Here is a 24,528-nt window from a genome sequence, read left to right on the forward strand (position 1 = left end):
AAAAACCTAGGAAAGAAAAACCTAGAAGTCTACAAAGTGAGGGAGAGTCAGGCTACTTCTGGGCCAGAGACTGAGGTTAATCTGGGGAGGTCAGAGGAGGAACGGAGGTGTGGCCTCAAGATTTACCTCAGTCTCCAGGGCAAAAGGGCTGTGTTAATACCCATGTGTGACTCCTCCCACGCCTCACTTCGGAGACCACACATTTTTGAAGAGTGGTATTCAAAAGAGGGTACAGGTACCCCTGTGTTTCTCTGCAAATACTAGAGTACAATTATACATAGCCTAGGACTCTGCTGTGCTTCAGTCCAAACATCATTCAGTCCAACACTTATTTTCCAAGTTACTGGTGTTTACCATAATAAATTCATCAATTAGCCTAAAATGGTTTCAGCTGTTGTTGTTGGAAGTAGTTTACTAAAGGCAAGATCTTGAATGGAATTTTTATAATCATATATAACTAAACACCTCAGAATTACCAATGTCTACTATATTAATGTTTTCATCTACTTGCAGTGCAAATTGTCTCTAAAATTGGAACCTTGCAAAACACACAGCAGGTTTAGTGACTTAAATAGAAATGTTTCAGTCACACTCTTATGTACACCTTATCATAGTTTACATCGATTTAGTATGCAATTTGTGGCATCCTAGATGTTGGTTACCTCAGAACTATGGTCACTGATGATACAATGATAATGGGAATACAATATTTGCTTAACTCTGCTTTTGTGCAGTGTGTGCACAGTCAATATTATACTTTTTCCATATATCTCCCTCTGTGCCATCTAGTACCCAGCCAACAGACTTTCATACCGTATGTTGCAAATATGTTGGGATCTTTCTGGAAGGGAGGAACGAGTTTTGGCTTAGAAGAAGATAAATCATGTGATGTAGGGCTATCATATCAGGTTTACAAAAATCCAGGGAACCTCAAAGTGGCAGCAAAGAGACTCAGAACACCACCACCACCACCACCACCACCATATAGTGGACAGATTTTAGCCATACATATATGGTAGCATATATCTGTAGTGGACAGATTTTAGCAATACATATGTGATGTTAATCCTGCAAGGAAATGTTCACATGACTCCATTTTGGCAAAGTGAAGTCTTCATCTCAGACTTTTAGAGTATAAAATTTCTTCAAACATTTTAATTTGTTGCATATTTTGAGTAACATACAATACAATAGTTATTTCTGACCCTTGAAGAGGCAATTGACCAGAGGTGGTATTCAGCCGGTTCGGACCGGTTTGCCGAACTGATAGTGGAAATCACAGGTGAGTCCGCCCACCCGCCCCGGCTCTATGTCGTCCTATTTAGGCATGTTTTTTGAGGCCGGACACATGCGCGGAAGGCTCATCCATGAGCAATGTGCATGCGCGGAAGAGGTGCGTGCAGCCACAGCGAATCGGTAATAACAAAACTGTGCGCACAGAGAACTGGTGGTAACAAGATGTGAAACCCACAGCTGCAATTGATGTTAAACTTCTAACACATCAGTTGGATGAAGCTATTTCCGCATATTCTATTAGCAACAAATGGCTGATACCGGAGAAGAGAATGAGCCTCAAATAAGGTCTCAAGCAGACTTTCACAACCTGATGCCCTCCAAATATGCTGGGGCTACAATTCTAGAATTCCCAGGCTGTCAAGACTCTAGAGCACGCGTGTCAAACTCACGGCGTCACATTGCCATCACGTGACATATTGCAATGTTTTTCCCCATTCGCGGAACTGGGGTGAGCATGGCCTGTGTGTGACACATCCGGCCCGCGGGCCACAGTTTGACACCCCTGCTCTAGAGGAACAACTCAATATTTGCATATCTCTGCAGAACATCTTGATAGAAGTTGATTGCTCATGACAAGTGTTGCCAAACCTGCAGTACACTGCTTAGGAAGTGTTTCTCTTGCTTTTATTTATTTCATTTTATTTTTCATTTGACAGGCTTCTTAGGAGTGTTGTAAGGAGTCTAGCCAGTTGGTGAGCTCTCTAATCTAAACCAGCTGCTCCTAGATTGAGGCCTCCCATTTGCATTGTTTTAACATACTTAGAAAATGAAGTATTCATTTTTAACATTCCTCCTCCAATTGGTTTAATGCTGAATTACAGAAGAGAACTAAGCAAAACCAGGTGCTTTCGCTGTATTCACTCCAGTGTCTGAGGAGGAGCAGACCTCTCTGATTCCCTTCCCTCTCCTCCCCTCCCTCCTCCTTCCTTCCCCTTCTTCCCCTCATTCTTTCTGTCTCTCTTTCTCTTTCCCCGTTTCTCTATGATTTGGCCTCTCATTCTCTGGAAATTAAATGATGGTGGGTCTGAAGTTCTAGCAAAAGATTTAATGTACAAAAGTATTTTTAGATATTCAGCTGTACGGGCATTATTGTTTTACCTCCTTGGCTTTATTCATCAGTTTTGGACATGACAGCATTTAAAAGGTATGTTCCCTGCATTACGTTACTATTTTGTTTCTTTTTTGATAGTCTGCTGAATGCAATTCTGAGTCAGCTACTTAAGTTATGCATCCCATTATATTTTCAAGAGATTGTGCGGGAGAGGGGAGAAATAATTTTATCCCTTTAGTATTATGTAGATCTAACATCTGACAATATGCCTCTTTGTACTGAATTCAGCTGTTTATCACTGGAGCCATTTACAGAGTCTTTGAAAAGTTTTTGTGCAAGAAGTGCATCAGCATTTATTGTAGACCAAAATCAGTTTACAGCAGCGGACTGTGCTTTAAAAAAATATTTTCCACTAATATGCTGCTGACTAATTCAATTTCTCCTGAGGGAACTATACAGACATATCATATGCTGTGGCTATTATTTTTTCCCGTGAAGGTAACTATCTTGAAGAAGTAGTTCCAGATTGAACTCTTATAGGAGGACTTTGCTCTTATTTTTCAAAGCAGGAAAAAACAAATTGCTGGAAACAAGAGGAAGTAACTGAAATTGTAAAGAAAGATTAGATTAGTTTTTACATTGCTATTTACTATTTCAATAGCTGTGCTCACTGTTCTTTATGGGGTTTCATAAAGGAAAGATCATGGCACTAAAGAATGTACAGTTGGATTTTTAATAGAAGATATGACCGAGAAAGGGATACAACAATAAAAGGGAAAATATCTTGCACCTTCATGCTATTAGATTTACTTTCCTTCAGGTGTGACCTCTTTTTCCTTTTAATGTCTATGAAAATGAGTCCCTGTCAAGCAGTGGACACAACTCAGAGGAATGTGAAAGTAAAATTTTTTAACATAGAGTTTTTCTCTCTCAGGAGGGAAGATTATTTAATGACTGGATATTATTGGAAAGATTCAGGATTCAGCACAACTTTTCCTGCTCTAGCAGAGTAATTATTTACCTTTCTATGTTCCAGTCATGCAAAGTTCTTATGAGATATGACTCTAATCTGTATATGTATATCTAATCTAGATATGAATTTGCTTGTCAGGGTGCCTAGTTTGGTTGCAATGTCCGGTTGAATTGGACACTGGCTGTCGCTTATGCCCAGTGTTTTGTCTTTCTTTCTTTTTGTCCTGTGAAGTGACTCTTCCATGAATAGAACAGAATAATAAAGTTGGAAGGGACTTTGGAGGTCTTCTAGTCCAATCCCCTGCACAAGCAGGAGACACTATACCATTTCAGACAATGGTTAAGATGTTTATCTCATCTTAAAAGCTTCCAGTGGTGGAGCATCCACAAGCCATTGCACTGGTCAATTGTTCTCACTGTTAGAAAATGTATCCTTAGTTCTAGGTTGCTTCTCTCCTTGGTTGGTTTCCATCCATTGCTTCTTGACTTGCCTTCTAGTGGTTTGGTTTCTATTCTTCTCTGTGGTAGCCTCTCAAATATTGGAACACTACTATCTTGTCACCTCTCATCAGGGGTGGGTTCCGGCAGGCTTTACTGTCGGTTTGCTCCAGTGGTGGGTTCCTGCCGGATCGCACCGGATTGCGCGCTCCCTTTCGGCGCTAAACCCGGAAGTACGTTCTGGCCCCGCCCCTGGCGACGTGACGACGCTTGCCTGCGCTCCACCAGCTCGGCTGGGAATGGAGACGTTTCTCTGCTCAGCAATGTCTTCAGTGGAGTGGTGGCAGCCTGGCAGGCTGAGCCTGCGTCCCTTTCAGGCGCTCCGCTCCGCTGAGGAAACGTCTCCGTTCCCAGCCGAGCTGGTGGAGCGCAGGCAAGCGTTGTCGCGTCGCCAGGGGCGGGGCAAGACCATACTTCCGGGTTTAGCGCCCAAAGGGAGCGCGCGATCCGGTGCGATCCGGCAGGAACCCACCACTGGTTTGCTCGTGCGCACGCTGTGTTTGCATGCACAGTTCAATTAAACTTTTTCTGCACATGCACAGAACTTAAAAACAAGATGGCGTTGTTGATGGCATCAATCAGAGAACTGGTTCGGGGACGTCACAGGCCTGGGTTGCTGCCAGTTCCAGCGACCCATGCTGCCATACCACTACCGGTTCGGCCGAATGGGGCCGAACCGGTAGGAACCCACCTCTGCCCCTCGTCCTTCTTTTCACTAGACTATACACATCTAATTCCTGCAACTGTAACTGAAAAACAGTTATAAAGGAATGGATGAAAATTCATCTGAATTGCAGCCACTTTTGTCCAACAATCTCCTTCAATGTGCTACCCTCTAGAATACTCAGACTGTAACTCCAAGAATTCCTGACCAACAGGATACCTGAGGTTTATAGTCCTAATCTCTCTAGGGGGAACTGCTACTGGAGGCTGTTCTGTTGGAGATCCAGGTTCCTCAGCTATGGGATCATACGTTTTGTCTCTGAGCTGTTAGTCTCCTGGCTATTTGAGACTTGATTTCAGGCTCTTTTATGTATAACGTTTATATATAATTTGAAATTACCATAAATTAAAAAATGGCAAAATAAAAGAGACCGATACAGAGTCAGTGTTCTTGGCAATTTCAGCCTCTATTATTCTGCTGTTTGTTTGTGTGTTTGCTTGCTTGCTTGTTTATGGCAGGGGTGTCCAAACTTGGGAACTTTAAGACTTGTGGACTTCAACTCCCAGAATTCCCCAGCCAGCAGAGCTTGGCAAGAGTTTTTCAGAATTGGCTTGCTTAAGGTTGAGTGTCAGGCTTGTCCCATCTAGGGCATTTAGGCAAAAAAGACCTTTGACTCCATTTGTAGCAAACATATATTTAAATAAAGCCAAATGGTTACAACATAAGCAAAGTTGGATCTCAATATTCCCATTCAAAACCTGCCTTTTCCCTATTTTCTGTGCCCTCCCCCCCCCTTTAAACAGTTCATGAGTGTCCAATGATATTCAAATTTGGTGTTTTGGTAACAGCTTTAAGGTTTGACGCCTCTTTGGTGTAGTTTTGCATCCCGTTCTCATGCTCATGTCCTTGGATACGCTGGCCTGTTCTGGATTGGCATCTCTGGTTGCCATCATCTTGTTGTCCCTCCCCCTACATTCTCTTTCTCCCCATTCCCACATTTTTTATGGAAGTATGCCAGCAAAGCGAAGCAGGCTGGAGCGTTTTGCATGGCAGACCTGACACTGAGAGAGATTGAGTAGCCCAAGGTCACCCAGCTGATTTTGTGACTAAGCCAGAATTCAAATTCACGGTCTCCCAATTTCTAGCCTGGTGTCTTAATTACTACATCAAACTGATTCAGTTCTGCCATGTCAACTATACATTATTGCAGGTATTGTTATATAGTATCAGAATGCAGTACTGAGGTGTTAAATGGTTGGGAATCTGTGGCCCTCCAATTTTTTGTTTTGTTTTTTAGATTTTTTTTTAACCCTGTCTTTATTATTTTTATAAATAACTCAAGGTAGAGAACATACTTAATACTCCTTCCTCCTCCAATTTCCCCCAAAACAATTCCATGAGGTAAATTGGTCTGATAGAGAGTGGATGGCACAAAGTCACCCATCACAGTCTCCTGTTTTCTAGCCTGGTGCTTTAATCATCAGATCAAATGGACTCTCTTGTTTTTTGTTTGTTTCAAGTTTGATGCATTGTCTATGCATTGTTTGTTGTATTAGCAATGTCCATTGTGCTGTCTGGGAACTCGTGTTTCAGCCATATTAAATGTTATGTATTCCCACTCTTGCTTTAGACACACTTTTTTCCTCATGTAATTTTGGAAGCTTTGCTATTGTGTTTAAAAACAGCTGGTTTCTCTATACTCCAAATTGCTTTGGCAAATATACATATAATAACTTTGTTATACCTCTTGCAGGTTAATGCCCATTTTCATGGCTGTTGGTTGCCTCATTGGTCATGGAACGACACAGGTGAGATACGAACTGTGTGCAAAAGAAAGAAAAGGGTTACATGGGCTGGCATAGGGGAAAGAGAACAATAACACAATATTAAATTTATTATAAACTTTATCAAATATAAAAAATGCATGTGGCTGTATCATCTCATCTTGCTAGCTTTTGTTCAGTTAGCGATTTAGGTTTTTTCATGTCTATTGCCATCAAGGGAAAAAGAAAATATGATATTCCCTCTGATTTATAATTTTGCATTCTTCCAATTATTCATTGTCTGATCCTCTTTTCTTTTCTGTTTAGCAACAATGCTCAAATGGGTTTGAGATGGATCGTGTGTCAGGCCAATGCTTAGGTAAGATTTTAATTATACCAGTTCCTCTGAGCTAATAGTGTACCACATGTTATAAGCAAGGTGTGCTGGAAACTTTGGGTTATGTTTATATGTATTATAAAGTATGATTTATTAATTACATCTTCAAATCAATAAGACTAGATTCAACTAATTAAATTGGGACTAACCATAAAAGGGAAGAATCAATGTCTTAATTGCTGAATTTGAAATATAACATCCAGTACGTATAGCTACAAAAAGACTAATTCTGAAGTTCTGCTTTATAATCAAGAAAATAAAACAAGAGCAAAAAGTAAATAGAACTACTGCTATTGAAAGTCTGAAAATATTAAATAGAGATATAGAACAAAGACATTACAGAGCTTATGGAGGAAAAATTATTTATTTGTTTATTAAACAGATTTATATAGCTACCCAACTCACATACAATTATTCTTGGTGACATACAACATCAGTTAAAAATTTATATCCACAATGGTAACGACATAATCGGGCAAACTCTTTATTAAACAGAGCAATTTATAGAGCAACATATTTAGATAGTTCATTGATTCTGATACAAATCTAATAATCAACAAAATGACAGCTTCCTTCCTTCATCACATCAGTCCCATTTGTAAATAGTGGAATAATTCAAGTAATGCCAATATGACATAAGTGTCTCTAAATACTATCTAGCATGCGTTGCTAACTTAATATCTTCCAGATGTATGGCCTGCATATCTCATTCTTATTGCCAGCCAGGCACAACAAATATCCATCCTGTTTACAAGTGATGGCAGTTGTCATCCATGACACTGGGCAGGAATTAAGTTCGGAAAGTTTGTCAGCAGTTTAGAAAAGTTAATTCTCTGAAACAAAAAGCCCGAAACTCAAGGACCACAGGAACTTTAGGTACAGTACAGCCATGAGAAGACCTCTAAACAGCATGGCCAAATCATAATCATTTCACAACAGAAAAGGAAAACTAGGAAATAATTGTTTTAAAATATTTAATTAATTAAAAGCATTGGTGATATTTATTTTTATTTATTTATTCTTCGCATTTCTAAACCGCCCTCTCTCCCAAAAAGGGACTCGGGGCGGTGTACAGTCCACACAACAAATAACAGATAAAATACAAATATAAATATAACTATAAATATACGTATATATGTGGAGGAGGTTAAAATTAAGAGTACTGTACAGAAGAATAAATATGGCTCTAAAAGCCCTAAAATCAATTAAAATTAAAACATTAAAACATTACCCTTAAAATAACCAGTTGAGAGTATGCTTCCAGGAGTGCATAGTTGTAACATTTATAATTATGCCAGGCCAGCTAATCGGAACAGGTGAGTCTTCAATTTTTGTCGGAAGGAGCGGAAGTCCAAGGTGGTTCTAATGTCGGGGGGGAGGTCATTCCAGAGGGTTGGGCCCATCACAGAGAAGGCTCTACTCCTTGGCGCCGCCCGCTGGCATTGCCTAGTGGACGGCACCTGGAGAAGGCCCTCCCTGTGAGAGCGGATTGGCCACAGGGATGTATGTGGGAGGATGCGATCCTGCAAATAACTAGGTCCTGTGCCATGGAGCGCTTTAAAGATAGTAATCAGGACCTTGAAACGCACCCGAAAAACCACAGGTAGCCAGTGCAGCTCGCGCAGGAGCGGTGTTACGTGGGAGTATCTAGACCTCCCCATGATAACCCGCGCGGCCGCGTTCTGGACTAGCTGCAGTCTCCGGGCGCGTCCCAAGGGAAGCCCCATGTAGAGAGCATTACAGTAGTCTAGGCGAGACGTCACCAGTGCATGACATTAAAATGTCAATTATATTAAATCCAACTCATTTTTTTTTCCTGGCTCCATCCACTTCTTTGATCTGTCTCACTGGTTTTTGGAGTACGACCATTCAGAGTCAACATTTGGCTTCTGGGTCCCTTTGGCCCTGCCTGAACAATGCAAGAGACTTGGTGGTCTCCTCTCCTAATCATCCAACCATTTCAGTTTGTGAGTGTACTCTTTCTGCACCAAATACTACAAGGGAGTTTTGAGAAATTTCAGCCTCCTATTTCTTTCGTTATTGTTGTTCTAGGCATCTTTATATGCCATTAAATGTAAATCAAACATAAAGACAAATTTATAAAGCATTATTCAACTCTAATAGCATCTTATCTCATTCAAGGATCATGCTGAATAAGCTGTTTTCTAGGTCTCTGCAGCAATTACCCAGAATCTGCTTTTCTAAGAGTTATGTTATAAATCATATCCTAAAGGGACAGAATGCACATCTCCTGCTGTGGAAAAGAGGTCATGATTTTCAAATGCTAATGATGCTGCATGTTATAGCCCAAGTTTTGCATTCTTTCTCTCAAAGGGGACACACAGATGCATGCATGTTCAAATAACAACATTGGTTTATTATTCTAAATGGGAATAGCCTTTGTTCTCCAAAATGGCTGTTGCTCTCTGATCTTATTCTTTGGTTTGTTCATGCCTTTCTGAGGTCAGTTTACAGTTTAGTACTCCATGAAAGTGCCTAAAATGTTGCTGAGAGCTAACAGAAGAATAGAATAATGGAGTTGGAAGGGACCCTGAAGGTCTTCTAGTCCAACCCCTTGCTTAGGCAGAAAACCCTACACCACTTCAGAGAAACTGATATCCAAAATCTTCTTAAAAACTTCCAGTGTTGGAGCATTCACAACTTCTGGAGGCAAGTTGTTCCACTGGTAAATTATTCTGTCAGGAAATTTCTCCTTAGTTCTAAGTTGCTTCTCTACTTGATTAGTTTCCACCCATTGCTTCTTGAACTGCCTTCAGGTGCTTTGGAGAATAGTTTGACTCCATATTTAATGATTTAAAATCATTTAAGATCTTAAATGAATCTTCACACTCCAACATTTTGCACCGTTTACACAAAAAAGAATATAACACATGAAATTCTAGATCAAGAGCCAGATTTTAGATATTCAGATAGCCATGGCCAACGATAGCCCCATTAGGCAGCCAGGCACTTCCAGGGCTCAAAGCCACTGAAGTAAATTGAAAATGAAAAGCAGGATAAGTAATTTATTACGTGATTAAATGCAAATACATTATTTAATTAATTAGCTGACTGCAACAACAAGCAATTAATCAGACACAAACTATCAATCAGCAGAGACCCAAAATGATATTTACATTTCTATATTATTTCAGATGTTGATGAATGCCGCACTATTGCTGAGGCCTGTAGAGGAGATATGGTGTGTGTCAATCAAAACGGGGGCTATTTATGCATTCCACGAACAAATCCCAACCAGCGATCCCCATATACGAATCCTTACGGACCCAGTTTGTACCCACCGCCTCCAGTTCCAGCTTCTGTTCCAAATTATCCTTCTGTTGGAAGAGCACCTCCCATTTGTCGGTTTGGGTATCGAATGAATGAAAACAACCAGTGTGTAGGTAAATAGCAAGATCTATCATTTATGCCTGTCCTGTGTAGTTTTTTAGCTGATTGCCATGATGGCAAACCTATGGAACGCATGCCATAGGTGGCACACAGAGGCCTCTCTGTGGGCACACAAGCTGTCACTCCAGCTCAGCCCCATCGCGCATGCGCATCCGCCTCCCGCTAGCCAGTTGTTTTTTGAATCTCTGGTGCACATGTGCATGCGCGGGGGTGTGTGTGTGCAGCATGCACCCCCCTGCACCCCATTTTTGTTCCCAGGAGGCTTCAAGAAGGCCTACTAGGCCCAAAATGGAGCACCGGGGGTGGGGGGTTGTCACAGCGCATGCGCAGGGGGGCGGGACACACGGGGGATGTCATGTACGCATTGTATTATAGGTGCAGGCATGCTTTCGGCATTCGATAACAAAAAGGTTAGCCATCACTGGCCTATTACAATTTGCTATCTGAACTGTGTGTGAGAGAGGAGGGAGATTGACAGATAGAGGGAAAGAGAGAGTACAGGTAGTCCTCGACTTACATCCATTCATTTCGTGACCCTTTGAAGTTACAACAGCCCTGAAAAAAGTGACTTATGGCCGTTTTTCACACATACGACCTTGCAGCCTCCCCAGAGTCACGTGATCAAAATTCAAATGCTTGGCATCTGACTCACATTTATGACGGTTGCAGTGTCCCAGGGTCGCACGGTCACCTTTTTCAACCTCCTGACAAGCACATTCAATGGGAAAGCCATAGTCATTGAACAACTATATTACTAACTGAACAACTGCAGTGATTCATTTAACAACTGTGGCAAGAAAGGTCATCAAGTGGGGCAAAACTCACTTAACAAATATCTCACTTAGCAATGTAAATTTTGGGCTCAATTGTAGTCATTAGTCAAGTTTTGTAGCTTGACTTATACCAGGGGTGTCCAAACTTGGGAACTTTAAGACTTGTGGACTTCAACTCCCAGAATTCCCCAGCGGCTGGCTGGGGAATTCTGGGAGTTGAAGTCCACAAGTGTTAAAGTTCCCAAGTTTGGACACCCCTGACTTATACATTGGTCCAGGTTTTCGTGACTGAAGAGGAAAACACTGGCAAAATGCCTGCGCAGCATTTTCCTGCTTTATTGTGCCTTGTTTATCTTTCAATAGGTCAATGGCTTCTGTACCACATTTGAATTGCTTATTCTGCCAAAGTAAGATATTTATCATGGAGAAATGTTTGTTTTGTTATCTTGTCTTTTGGACTATTACCTTACACGTGAGGCACGTAGATTCATGCTGATGGTTCTGACTGCCACATTTTTTGAACCGTCTAATGGGGGATAAACAGCGGTGAAATTCAATTTTGTTTTACTACTGGTTCTGTGGGCGTGGCTTGGCGGACATGGCAGGGGAAGGATATTGCAAAATCTCCATTCCCTCCACACTCTGGGGCCAACCAGAGGTGGTATTTGCCAGTTCTCCGAACTACTGAAAATTTCCACTAACGGTTCTCCAGAACCTGCCAGAACCTGCTGAATTTCACCCCTGGGGATAAATAGTGAATATACTTCATGTGCCACCTGCCTTCATGATGAGCTGCGGTGGCGCAGTGGCTAGAGTGCAGTACTGCAGGCTACTTCTGCTGATCACCGGCTGCCAGCAGTTTGGGAGTTCAAATCTCACCAGGCTCAAGGTTGACTCAGCCTTCCTTCCTTCCGAGGTGAGTAAAATGAAGAGCCAGATTGTTGGGGGCAACATGATGAATCTGTAAACTGCTTAGAGAGGGCTATAAAGCACTGCTATTGCATTGCTATTGCTATCAGGAAATACATGATTCTGAGTGTGCTGTTTTCTTTCAAACATCTTTGTGATTTGTTGCTTTAACAGCTATTGATTTGGGCAATTGCCACTTCCTTGCATTTTTTTAGTATACAGGTAGCCCTCATTTAGCAACCACAATTGTCACTGGCAACTTGGTCATTAAGCAATATAGTCACTAACTGAAACCACAAGTGTACTTATGGTTTTCATTTACCGTATTTTTCGCCCTATAAGACGCACTTTTTTACTCCAAAAAAGAGGGTGAAAATCTGAGTGCGTCTTATAAGCCGAATGTAGCCACCTGGGTCCACTGTTCCCTCTAAGGTGTGCGGCAACAAAACACCGCGCAGCAGTTTCCAACTGCCGCGCGGTGTTTTGTACTGTCACAGGCGCCGGAGGCTGGGGAGGTCCTTTGCAGATGGCTAGAACTGGCCGCCCGCAAAGGACCTCCCCGGACTTGTTTTGGTGAGCGCGGGGTGACTGACTCTAGTTCAGCAAAGCAAGCCCGGGGAGGTCCTTTGTGGGCGGCCAATCCTAGCTGCTTGCACCTGGCGCTGCGGCTAAAATAAACCCTCAAAGCCCCTGCCGCTACTGGAATATCTGCTGCTGCCTCCTTCTCCTCTAACAGCACCACATTTGCTGCCCGACGCTGCGGCAGATTTCCTGACAGTGAGAAGTGAAGCCACCAAAGCTCCCGCCCATGGCAGCGGCGGCACATTTGGAGTGAAGCAGCCAAAGCTCCCGCTGGTGCCCCCGCCCATGGCAGCGGCGGCGGCGCGTCCCCCTCCACTCAGAGCATCTGAGCTGGGCACCGCGTTACCCTGCTGCCCCCTCCTCCTCCGCCGTGCTTTTGAGAAGCCATGAGGCTTTTTTCCCCTGCTGCCCTCATCCGCCTTCCTACTGGCTCCCGCCCGTGGCAACGGCGGCGGCACCTCCCCCTCTTTTCGGAGCATCTGAGCTGAGCCCCGTTACCCCTGCCCCCTCCTCCTCTGCTGTGCTTTTGAGGAGCCATGAGCCGCGGGAGCCAGTAGGAAGGCGGCGGAGGGCAGCAGGGGGAAAAAAAGCCTCATGGCTTCTCAAAAGCACGGCGGAGGAGGAGGGGGCAGCAGGGTAACGCGGTGCCCAGCTCAGATGCTCCGAGTGGAGGGGGACACGCTGCCGCCGCTGCCATGGGCGGGGGCGCCAGCGGGAGCTTTGGCGGCTTCACTCCAAATGTGCCGCTGCTGCCATGGGCAGGAGCTTTGGCGGCTTCACTTCTCGTGCGTCCCCCTCCACTCGGAGCATCTGAGCTGGGCATCGCGTTACCCTGCTGCCCCCTCCTCCTCCGCCGTGCTTTTGAGAAGCCATGAGGCTTTTTTTCCCCCTGCTGCCCTCCGCTGCCTTCCTACTGGCTCCCGCGGCTCATGGCTCCTCAAAAGCACAGCAGAGGAGGAGGGGGCAGGGGTAACGGGGCTCAGCTCAGATGCTCCGAACAGAGGGGAAGGCGCCGCTGCCGCTGCCACGGGCGGGAGCCAGTAGGAAGGCGGAGGAGGGCAGCAGGGGGAAAAAAGCCTCATGGGGGACGCGCCGCCGCCGCTGCCATGGGCGGGGGCGCCAGCAGGAGCTTTGGCGGCTTCACTCCAAGTGTGGTGGTGCTGTTGGAGGAGGAAGAGGAGGCAGCTGTTATTCTGGTGGCGGCAAGGGCTCGTCGTCAGCATCTTCAGCAGCAGCCCTGCCCCCTGTGAAAAAAACCAAAGATGGAGCAGATCCACGCAGATGACGTCGCCACAACATGACTGGAGGAGGAACTCTGGGAGTTGAAGTCCACAAGTCTTCAAGCTGTCTGGTTTGAAGACCCTGGGTTGTTTTTTTTTCTAAAGGGTTAAGGGTGCAAGGGTCTTGTAACTTGACAGCTTTAAGACTTGCATGCTTCAATGCCAGAGTTCCTGACCCAACATGACTGGAGGAGGAATTCTGGGAGTTGAAGTCCACAAGTCTTAAAGCTGTCAAGTTTGAAGACCCCTTGGAGTTTTTTTTCCTAAAGGGTTAGGGATGCAAGGATCTTGTAACTTGACAGCTTTAAGACTTGCATGTTTCAATGCCAGAGTTCCTGAGCCAACATGACTGGAGGAGGAACTCTGGGAGGTGAAGTCCACAAGTCTTAAAGCTGTCAAGTTTGAAGACCCTGGGTTGTTGTTTTTTTTCTAAAGGGTTAGGGATGCAAGGATCTTGTAACTTGACAGCTTTAAGACTTGCATGCTTCAATGCCAGAGTTCCTGACCCAACATTTTGGTTACTAAGCAGGAGCGTTGTTAAGTGATACTATATAACACTTTTAATTAAGCGGGTACCTTGAATAAACATAACTTTGAGTTTCAAATAATACTGATTTTGTTGTTGACTTAGGTGACACCTGTGAAAAAAATTCAGGTGCTGCTCAGGCATAAAAATGTGCCGCTCAAATACTATACTTTTCTGCTCACACTGAAAAAAAATTAGAGGGAACATTGCCTGGGTCATCTAAAAATGGGGGACATAAAATTGTTCTTAAACTGCTGTTAACTTTATACAGTTGATATAAAATATTTTACTACAGTATTTGGTTCAGAATCTTTTTTTTCTAGATTTTCCTCCTTTAAAATTGGGTGGGTCTTATATTCCGGAGCGTCTTATAGGGCGAAAAATACGGTAACTTTTCTTTTCGGTTTGTAGACCTGCAAAGGTTATAAATGCAAAGATTGCTCATGAAATTGCATTTTCATCTCCTTTATAAGTACAAACGGACACTAAACGAGGCATTCACTAAGTGAAGACTGCCTGTAATATGCTTCATAGTCGCCAGTGGCGTAGCGTGGGGGGTGCAGGGGGGGGCCGGCCGCACCGGGCGCAACATCTGGGGGGGCGCTCGCTCGCAGCTCTGACGATGCCATAGGTCCCTTCTCTGATCCGGTTCAGCTTCTCGAACTCCTTGACTCTCCGGCATCTTCCCAGCTGGAAGGAGAGCTGGTGAGAAGGCCGTTTCTGCGGCTTGGGGGCGCGGGGGGGGGGGAAGCAGCCGGTGTGTGTGTGTCGGGGTGGGCTGGGGGAGCAGCTCCTGCCTGGATGCAGCACCAGCGCCCGGCAGGTGAGCGCGGACTACACACCCCAGCCCGGGCTCTTGCTCCGCCATGCTCTTCCCTCCGCCGCCTCCCGCTTCCGCACAGGCCAGCTGGAAGGGGCAGGCCAAGAAAGCCTGATGGGTCGCCCCTGCCCGGCCCCGCCTGCCAGCCAGGAGGGCTTGCTTCATTCCTGGCCACTGACGCTCTTCTCCGAACAGGGGCGATGGGCACCTGGGCAGCCCTTGCCCAGTGCAATTGGAGGGAGGGGGCTCACCAGCCTCCCGGCCCCACAAGGCAGTCGGTCTATTCCTTCTTTCCTCAAAAGCAGGGACCTCCCCCCTCGCCTGGATCCAACTCCATGCCAAGAAGCCTCTTACTCACTTTAGGAAGTGAAGAAATTCTAAAAGTAGGGCTGCTGCACCTGAAATTATAGCCCCAATATTAATTGATCTGTGCAGGTTCAGTTCTGTTCTTGACTTACTGCATTTAACAAACACAAATATTGGAAGAGAAGTTACAGTTCCCTCATTTACCTCTGGCTAAGCTTTGCCATTCCTCCTTCTCTTCCCCCACCTCCAAATGTGGCCATGAAGGTGGATTTCCATTTATGGGGGGTGGGGAGGAAATATAGCCCCCTAGGAAATATAAAAATGCTTCTTGCTCCTGACGGTCAAAAGAAGGCTGGGAGACCAAGAGGGAAGGCATGGGGGGGGGTGATAAAAGCTGCATGGACCTCTCACATTCTGTTGGGAGAATTTCCTGGGTTCCAAGGAAAGAAAACACAAAAAAACAGTTGCTTGGAAAGAAGTTTCTCTATTTTATTTGGGTCTAAAATTGTTCAAAGCTTGTTTCTAGGACAGCTGACAACAGACTGGCACATCAGCAAGGTTTATATACCTTTTTTAGCCTTTGGTGTGAGTGAAATACGTTTTTATGACCACGAGAAAGCAGGAAATATTTTTATAGTTAAAGGAAATATTCTGCTTGTTACCTTCTTTATCAGCAGAAACTTTAATAACTGCATAACATTCACCATTGGAGGGAAGCCTCTCATTTCAGCCAAATACAAAAGGCACCGGCAGTTTTAAAATTTCACACACCTCCGCTCCCTTTGCAGGTGCAAAGCAACCAAGGACGTCAGTGGCTGAAAGCTCATCACCTGCAGCCCTCTTGGAGTCCACTTAGCCGACCGTTATTGACCCTGCGCCCGCACGGCGTTCAGATGAGACTCCAAGGGCATATCTGGGATGTATCTGCACACTACACTCCCCAGACACGCATCTGGGGTCTCTTCTGAATGCATGGCCGACCCGTATGGGCACAGGGTCAAGGCTACCGCTGCGAGCAGGGTCACATCGGGGGTGCGGAAAGAGGGTGCGTGGCAGCTGGTCTGAGACCGGGTTGGAGTCTCCAGGGGACTTCCAAACCCGTCATCCCCAGCCAGCCAATAGCGCTGCCTGGCAGTGGCGTAGCGTGGGGGGTGCAGGGAGGGCCGGCCGCACTGGGCGCAACATCTTAGGGGGCGCAAATTACTTGCCTTGCCCCGGGTGCTGACAACCCACGCTACGCCACTGATAGTCGCAGTACAATCTGTTTTGTTTGGGGGACATTAGTCAGGGATCCTTGAATGCACATTCCTTATCCAGGCAATTTCAACTTAAAGAGAGTTCCATCCATTTTGTAAAACTGACTAAAAGAAATAAAGATTAAGTATGTTGACATATTTGGATTATGAAAGTAGGCAACTCCGAGAAAAAGATGGATAGGAGAGAGCACTTTGTTCTGTTCCTCAAAGGATGCGCAGTCAGGAAAGAATTCTTTTCCCCCCGCTTTAACACATGAAAGAATGAACATGTAGATATTGTTTATTGAATTCGATTTAAATAAGACCCCCCCTCCCGCAACAGCCATAGTAGATTCTGCACCCTGCAAGATGACTGCTGATCATGATGCCTCATTCTGAGGGAAGACTCTATTTTTGGTCCTATGAATTGTCTTGATTATTGAACAGATACAGTAGCAGTTGCTGAGGATTGTCATTAATGGTTCCTTACTGGCATTATCATGGGTTATCTTACAATGCACATTTATCCAATTAGTAACTGGAAGTCTTTCAGCTAAAATTAATTCATGATAAAATTATGTTTTTGAAAGTTATTTTGGAATAAGCTATTTGTTGTAAGAGAGGATTGAGAAGGAGGAAGACTAAGGGAATATGCTGATAGTGAAACCTTGGCTGGATAACTTTTTGGAGGTGGTTATTCTGTCCTATGCCAGATGATGCCGATAATGCTGGTTGCATTTCTTGTTCTTTCTTTAAAATTAGACTAATACAGATTGATTTGTTCTGAATGTTCAAATTGACTATACAGTATACTAAATTAATGCTGATTTGCTTTCTTTACATTGATTAGCATTTGACTTGGTAATACGTACCTCAAACAACTGTAAAACCTTTAATTGCATCTGCACTGGATAAACTTGTTGTGGTTATGTTTACTTATTATGCGTGAGCCTCTGTGAAACTATATTTTAATTGTGTGATTTTGATTTATTGCTCATTGTTAATTCATTATCAGTTACTTAAAGATATATTTAGGAAAGGGATATGCTTACATCATAGTAGCATAGAAGCATCCTTGTCAGAGTTGTTATACAGCATTATACCTGTGACCTCCCTTATTGTTTGAGGGTTATTGTCAGGGGTGGGTTCCTGCCAGTTCTAACCTCTTCTATAGAAGAGGTTCCACAAATCTACAGTGCCGTTTAGAACTGGTTCCAGCTCCCTCTCCCAACCCGTCCACACATCATCAAGATGAAGAGCGAGAGGAGGAATTCTGGGAGTTGAAGTCCACAAGTCTTAAAGCTGTCAAGTTTGAACACCCCTGGGGTTTTTTTTCCTAAAGGTTAGGGGTGCAAGGGTCTTGTAACTTGACAGCTTTAAGACTTGCGTGCTTCAAATGCCAGAGTTTCTGAGCCAACATTTTGGTTGCTAAGCAAGAGCATTGTTCAGTGAGTTTCACCACATTTTACAAGTTGCCCATGCCCACCCAGTCACATGGCTGGCAAGCCACTCCCACCCAGTCACATGGCCAGCAAGCCACTCCCACAAAGCAGGCCACACCTACAGAAGATGTTCTAAAAAAATTGAAACCCACCACTGGTTACTGTGGTCAAAATATTAGCCAAATATCATCCTTGGCTAATTCAAAAAAGCTGCTAGGAATTCAGCATGGACATTATGCCTCACAAAAAATAATTAATTAGTCATTATAACTTCTTGAGATGTTCTGGAGATGTTAGTTTACAGAGAAAAGTAGAAGGGTGATACAAAATTAGTCCCAGAACACACAATATCAGAGAATCACTGAAGTGAAAAGAACAAAGTATGGCCCGCTAATCTAAGATATGAGAGAAAGATCAAAGGTAATGTCCCCTTTTTCATGGAGGTAAGATTTGATCTCTGGCAGCCCCTAGACATGAATTGATTGGACCACGGTAAACTGGAAAGATGACAGCTGCATTGAAAAATCTCAGCTGTATGAAAAAAATCCAAATTTCAAGCTGGCAACTAAAAAAAAAAGTTACACATCCTACGCAGCTTAAATATAATCTTCCTAAAATACAGCAACCCGAATACAGGCTCTTTGGCTAGATTCCTTCCCTTTTACACCGTTGCAGGTGACTGCCTTTCCCTGTGAAATAGGTTTGGTGTATTAAATCAGGGGAGCCCAATCCCCGGTCTGCAGACTGACACCGGTCCGCAGCATGCCAGCAACCGAGCCACACAAACAAGCGAAGCCACATCCATGGTATGGAGGCAGGCTGCAAAACCACGCCCCCTCTGGGCCATGGAAAAAGCTTTCTCCATGGAATTAGTCCCTGGTGCCCAAAAGGTTGGGGGCCTCTGCATTAAACGCATCAGTGGTGGATTCACATTTTTTTACTACCAGTTCTGTGGGCTTGGCTTGATGGGTGTGGTGTGGATTGGTGGGGATGGCTTGGTGGGCGTGGCTGGGGAACGATACTGCAAAATCCTTATTCCCTCACCACTCCTGGGGGAAGGATACTGCAATATCTCCATTTCCATCCCACTCCTTGGGGAAGGATACTGTAAAATCTCCATTCCCTCCCTACTCCATTAATCTGCTTTCCAGCTCTGTTCTATGCAGGGCAAAAAAAGAAAACCCAGCCGATCAGCTGGGACTCAGGAAGCAACAAATAGATGGAGGTGGGGCTAGTCAGAGGTGGTATTTGATGGTTCTCCAAACTACTCAAAATTTCCGCTACCGATTCACCAGAACAAGTCAGAACCGGCTGAATACCACCTCTGCTATGCATGTCATGACAGGTACCATGTCTTCTTGCATAAAGATTGATGGAAAACAATCAAGCTGACCAAGTACCTGGTAATCCTTCCCTAATTATTGTTCTTGCTTCTTTGGAACAGCCTTAAATTTTCAAAATTTAGTGTGGTTAAGCTAAAAAGTGAACACATAAAGGATTTCCCTCTCTTTTAGTTCTAAGTCCACACTCCTACATCTCTCCCTAGGTCTCCTTAGAAATGTTTCTAATTTTACATTGGGATGGTGATTCCCTGCCCAAAATTAGCTTTCCCAATTTTTTAATCCCTCCACATCAGTATTCTTAGCACTTTATGCTTCGCAGTTTCCCCCCCCCCCCTTATTCTTTCTACAATCAGCCTTTGGATTCAGCCATCCTATTTTTACAGATGTAGAATTGAAGCTGAGGCATAATGTTTTTTCCCACCCAATGAGTCCATTTTTATGAGCTGGAATTTGAACTACTATTTCAAGTTCCAAATGTAACACCCTATCCTTTGGCTCTTCTCTTTCTCCATTTGTTTTTCATTCCTGATTGTTCCTCTGGGACTAGAAACACTAAATTTTAATATGTGTTGTCCCTATTCTTAATCATTTTAGGATGCTTTTCAGTGTTGAAAGCATGGAAAAAGCACCATCTAATTCCAAATTACAGATTTATTGATTTTTTAAAAACAGTTTCTTGGTTTTTCCTTTGCTTGCAGATCTCCCTTAGTTGTATTCACTTTTATAAATGTGCAGTGAAGAGTTGGTTTCTCATGACATTAAATTCCATAATTAAAAGCCACTTTGCCTTTCATTGGGCAACACAATCCTCACAATGCAACTTCCTGTCATTTGGGCTAGTTTATCAATAGTAAGAGCAGGTCTGAACTGGAAAAAAACCTCATTCTCAAGACATGCAAAATTTAATTATATATTAAATTTTTGTTCTACTTTTCTTTCTGAGAAATTAGAACAGTGTTCATTTTGCACATTGCCTTTACAAAAATCCTGAGAGAAATGTTAGACTAAAGCCTAAAGCCAAAAGTTTCATTTCTGAGCAAGATTAAAATCGAGATTTGTTCAAACCTTCCATTGTAGCAAATGGAATTGATTATCATGTATATGATTTAGAGTGATGTGAATGAACCAGAGGTGGGTTCCTGGCTCCACTACTGCTGGTTCGCTCAGGGATGCGCTGCAGGCGTGCAGGCGCAGTACTATAAAAAATGCTCTGTGCATGTGCAGAAGCAAAAAACAAGATGGCGCCGCTGATAGAACCAGTTCGGGGGCATGGCCGGTCAAGTTACTACCTACTTGGCCGAACCGGGCCGAACCAGTAGAAACCCACCTCTGGAATGAACCTCAGAGTAGTTTACTTCCTTCTCTTTCTTCACCAGTCCAGGTTTGCAATTTACTATGATTAAAAATATGAAAAAGAAAAGTAATGGATTTTTCTTTCTTCTGACTTCACCCAAGAGTAAACAAGAACAGGGAACTATTATATCTGGTGCTTAATTTAAGATTATGTCTAAATGAAGCAAGTAGCTCTTTCATTTTTTGCATAGTCTCTTTTTCAAATCTCTTACCTGGCTTTCCTTTCATTGCAATATTCATTTCTGTTAGATTGGATAATGGATAGGCACACACAGGCTTAACGGTAACAACAGCTCTTTATTAAGTACAACAAGTGAGAACAATCCAGCGAAGGTTGAGTCTGACAGCAGCCTTTTTATAGGGAGCTGTCAGACCCTTCAACCAGCAGGAACAGAGGACCTTGGTGGAAACCACTGTAGTTGGTATAAGTATCTAACACCCCTCCCTTCTTAGATGGAATAATCCTACTGGTAACGTAGTTACAGAGATAGGCGGGCTTTTGGGTAGCTCTGTCTGACCTGCGCAGTTCAGTAGGAGGGGTTTCCTTGGACAGGTCAGACACACCTGTTTGCTCTGCAGATCCACTTGGTGGAAACTCTTGGAACCTTTCACAGGCCGCGGCTGGAGCTTCTGGAGCCAGTTCACTCGGAGCTCGCTATGGGCCTGCAACAAAACCAGATAGGTTTCCGGTACCCTCGGGCTTGAGCTGACTGTGGAAAGAGTGAACGTTTGGTCCATTTAGGTAGGGCTTTGGCTAACTCATGCAGGAGTTACCTCTGGTTGTCTAAGAGTGGAGTTGGAGAGGCAGCCACGGAGTTGGTCAATGTGCCTTCTCCAATTCCTTCTGTCCTCAAGCTCTAGGAGGTAAGAACGAGGGCCGGTGATTCCCAGCATGTGGCAGGAATCCACAGAGTTCCCCCAGCGTAGTTGTGGGCGTATACTGAATCCCCTACGCTAAAAGTCTGAAACTTGCTTGTGGAGTCTGGGGGCGATGAGGCAGAATAATTGGGGTGTAGCCGGTCTAAGTGGGACCTTAGCCGGCGACCCATGAGAAGCTCGGAGGGGCTTCTCCCAATAGTGGCACTGGGCGTGATGTGCTGAATTAGTAAGTAATGGTAAACCTGTGTTTGCCAATCTCCCGGGCCCATCCTAGAGAGGGCCTCTTTTGCAGATCTCACCATTGTCTCTGCCTGACCCTTGGAGGCCGGATGGAATGGCACAAGCAGAGCATGCCTGATTCCCTGAGCTGCCAGGAAGGTCTCAAATTGCATGGCCATGAATTGGGGCCTGTTGTCAGAGACCAAGACGTCGGGCAGGCCGTGCATGGAGAAAAGTCTCCGTAGCACCTTGATGACTGCTTCTGCCATTGTGGAGGTAATCAGGGCTATCTCTAACCACTTCGAGTAGGCGTCCACAACTACTAAGAATGTCTGGCCATGAACTGGGCCAGCAAAGGCAATGTGCACCCTAGACCACAGTGCTTGAGGTCGCTCCCACTCCTTAGCGGGCACCTCTCGGGGAGCTGGTCTGGACTCCTGGCACGGTGTGCAGGTAGCCACCCATTCTTCGATCTCCCTGTCCATGTTAGGCTACCACACATAACTCCTAGCCAAAGACTTCATCCTGACTATTCCAGGATGCCCTACATGTAAAGCCTCTAACACTGCAATGTGCAGTTTGGGTGGAACAACAACCCGGTCCCCCCACAGTAGACAGTCATTTACCACCAATAATTCACCACGTTTAGCAAAGTACATTTTAAAATCAGCCCCAACAGGCCCCTTGGGCCACTCCCTCCACACCCAGTTCAAAATTTGCTTGATGGTGGAGTCCTTCACAGCATGACGGGCAACGTCAGTGGACGAGACAGGCCCAGTCTCCAGGCAGTCAATAAGGAGGACTGGCGTCTCGGGGGTAGGGTCAGCAAGAAGTTCAGGCAGTGAGCAGCGGCTGAGAGCATCAGCATGCCCCAAAATGGAGCCATGTCGGTGGATAAGGCGGTAGGAGTAGGCAGCCAGGAAAATAGTCTATCTAGTCATGCGGGGTGATAAAGACACCGGGGTAGGATGGTCCCCAGCCAGTAGACACAACAACAGCTCGTGGTTCTGTAATCAGTTCGAAGTCCCGTCCATAAAGGTACTCATGGAACCTTTTTACTCCTGCCACAGCAGCCAAAGCCTCACATTCCATCTGGCTGTAGTTCCGCTCTGTGGCGGATAGGGTCCTGGAGTAAAATGCAATAGGGGCTTCGGTTCCGTTGGGCATGCAGTGGCTGAGGACGGTGCCGACAACGAACGGTGAAGCGTCGCAGGTCAGCACCAATGGCAAGGTCTGGCTGTACTGGACAAGGAAAGGACACGCTGACTGTAGTCGTTTTACTGTGGCAAATGCGGCAGCCTCGGCTTTTCCCCAGGACCACTTTGCGTTTTTGGCCAGGAGACGATGTAGGGGCTCAGCAACGGTGGCTTTCTGTTTAAGAAAGATGCTGTAGAAATTAAGGAGCCCGAGGAACGCCTACAGCTTGGTTTGATTGCGAACTGTGGTGGTGTTCTGAATTGCTTTGATTTTTTGTGTGGTTGGGTGAATCCCAGAGCCGTCAATCAGCCGTCAATCAATTCCCTAGGAATTCAACCCTTGGCACGTTAATTTGGCATTTCTCCTTTTTGAGACAGAGGCCCTTGTCTCTAATTCTAGCCCAAACTCCTCCTACTCGTTTTAAAAGTTGCGCTTCATTTTCAGCCGATACCAAGATGTCGTCGCCCTCTGAGTGCCATGATGGCTTCTTCCAGGCCCCTTGGCTGGGCCTCAGTTGGAGGCTTGGTGCGCCTCTATGCTGCTATGCTGCTCCTTCAGAACTCTCGGGCTCTGCGGCCTCGCGATGAACATGTGTGTTTTTCTGCGCTTCTTGGGGTGCACTTTGGCGCTGCAGAGTTTCAGTTGATTTGACGGCTGATTCTGATGCCCTGGCTTCGTCCAAGGCAATCTGCAGAGTGAGGTTTGATTTTGCGAGCAACCTCCTCTGTAAATTAATGTACCTATGCCACATATTATGCGGTCCAGAATCAGTTTATCTAAGTCTCTGAATTCGCAGTACGCTGCAGCCTTATGGAGCGCAGCAACGTACTCGTTAATTGACTCGCCCTCCTTCTGATTCCTGATATTGAATTCATGCTGGCGAACGTGCTTGGATGGCTTGGGTGCGTAATGAGTCCTAAGCGTCTGCTGGAGCATGGACCAGGCAACTGATTGGAGTGGTGTCGGCTCAGAGAGGTCTTTTGCCGCATCGAACACTTCCCAGCCACAGTACCCGAGGAACATGTTCTTCTTGCAGCCTTCAGAAATGCCCATGAGGTCGTTTGCCTTGAGAAAGTAGTCAAATCATAGCATGTACGAGTCCGTGCTCAGTGACTGGGTCATATGGAGTCGGTGGGGTGTGCATGGCCATTTTGTGTTCTGAGGGCGTTTTGAATTTGCCGCTCAAAAATGGCTGCTCGAAGCTGCGCTGAGCTCCGGGCTGGATGTACTTGCTGGATCGCTACGTTCTTTTCAGTTCACCTAGTTGCCTTCCAATCCCACCTTCGTTGCCAGTGTTAGATTGGGTAATGGATAGGCACACACAGGCTTAACGGTAACAACAGCTCTATATTAAGTACAACAAATGAGAACAATCCAGCGAAGGTTGAGTCTGACAGCAGCCCTTTTATAGGGTGCTGTCAGACCCTTCGACCAATAGGATTAAACGGCACAGAGGACCTTGGTGGAAACCACTGTAGTTGGTATAAGTATCTAACAATTTCTCTCTCTCTTTTACCACTGGCAAAATATGAAATTAATACAGGTTTTAATATTTCCAGTCTATTTTAATATAATTTAGGATAGGAACCATTTCACTTACTCAATAAAAAAA

At 44.8% G+C, this 24,528-nt stretch overlaps 1 protein-coding gene across 1 annotated transcript in view; it reads left to right on the forward strand.

Moving 5' to 3' along the window:
* Window positions 1–2,148: 2,148 nt before the first annotated feature.
* FBLN5 (fibulin 5) overlaps window positions 2,149–24,528 on the forward strand; it is a 66,980-nt gene continuing 44,600 nt past the window's right edge. Inside the window, exons 1-4 of the mRNA XM_081951216.1 lie at window positions 2,149–2,440; window positions 6,235–6,289; window positions 6,572–6,623; window positions 9,797–10,045. Of these exons, the coding sequence (XP_081807342.1) occupies window positions 2,424–2,440; window positions 6,235–6,289; window positions 6,572–6,623; window positions 9,797–10,045 (373 nt within the window). The 5' untranslated portion in view covers window positions 2,149–2,423. The remainder of the gene's footprint in view (window positions 2,441–6,234; window positions 6,290–6,571; window positions 6,624–9,796; window positions 10,046–24,528) is intronic.

This window comes from Natrix helvetica, assembly GCF_964273705.1.
Source record: "Natrix helvetica genome assembly, chromosome: 1".
NCBI classification, from domain to species: Eukaryota; Metazoa; Chordata; class Lepidosauria; order Squamata; family Natricidae; genus Natrix; species Natrix helvetica.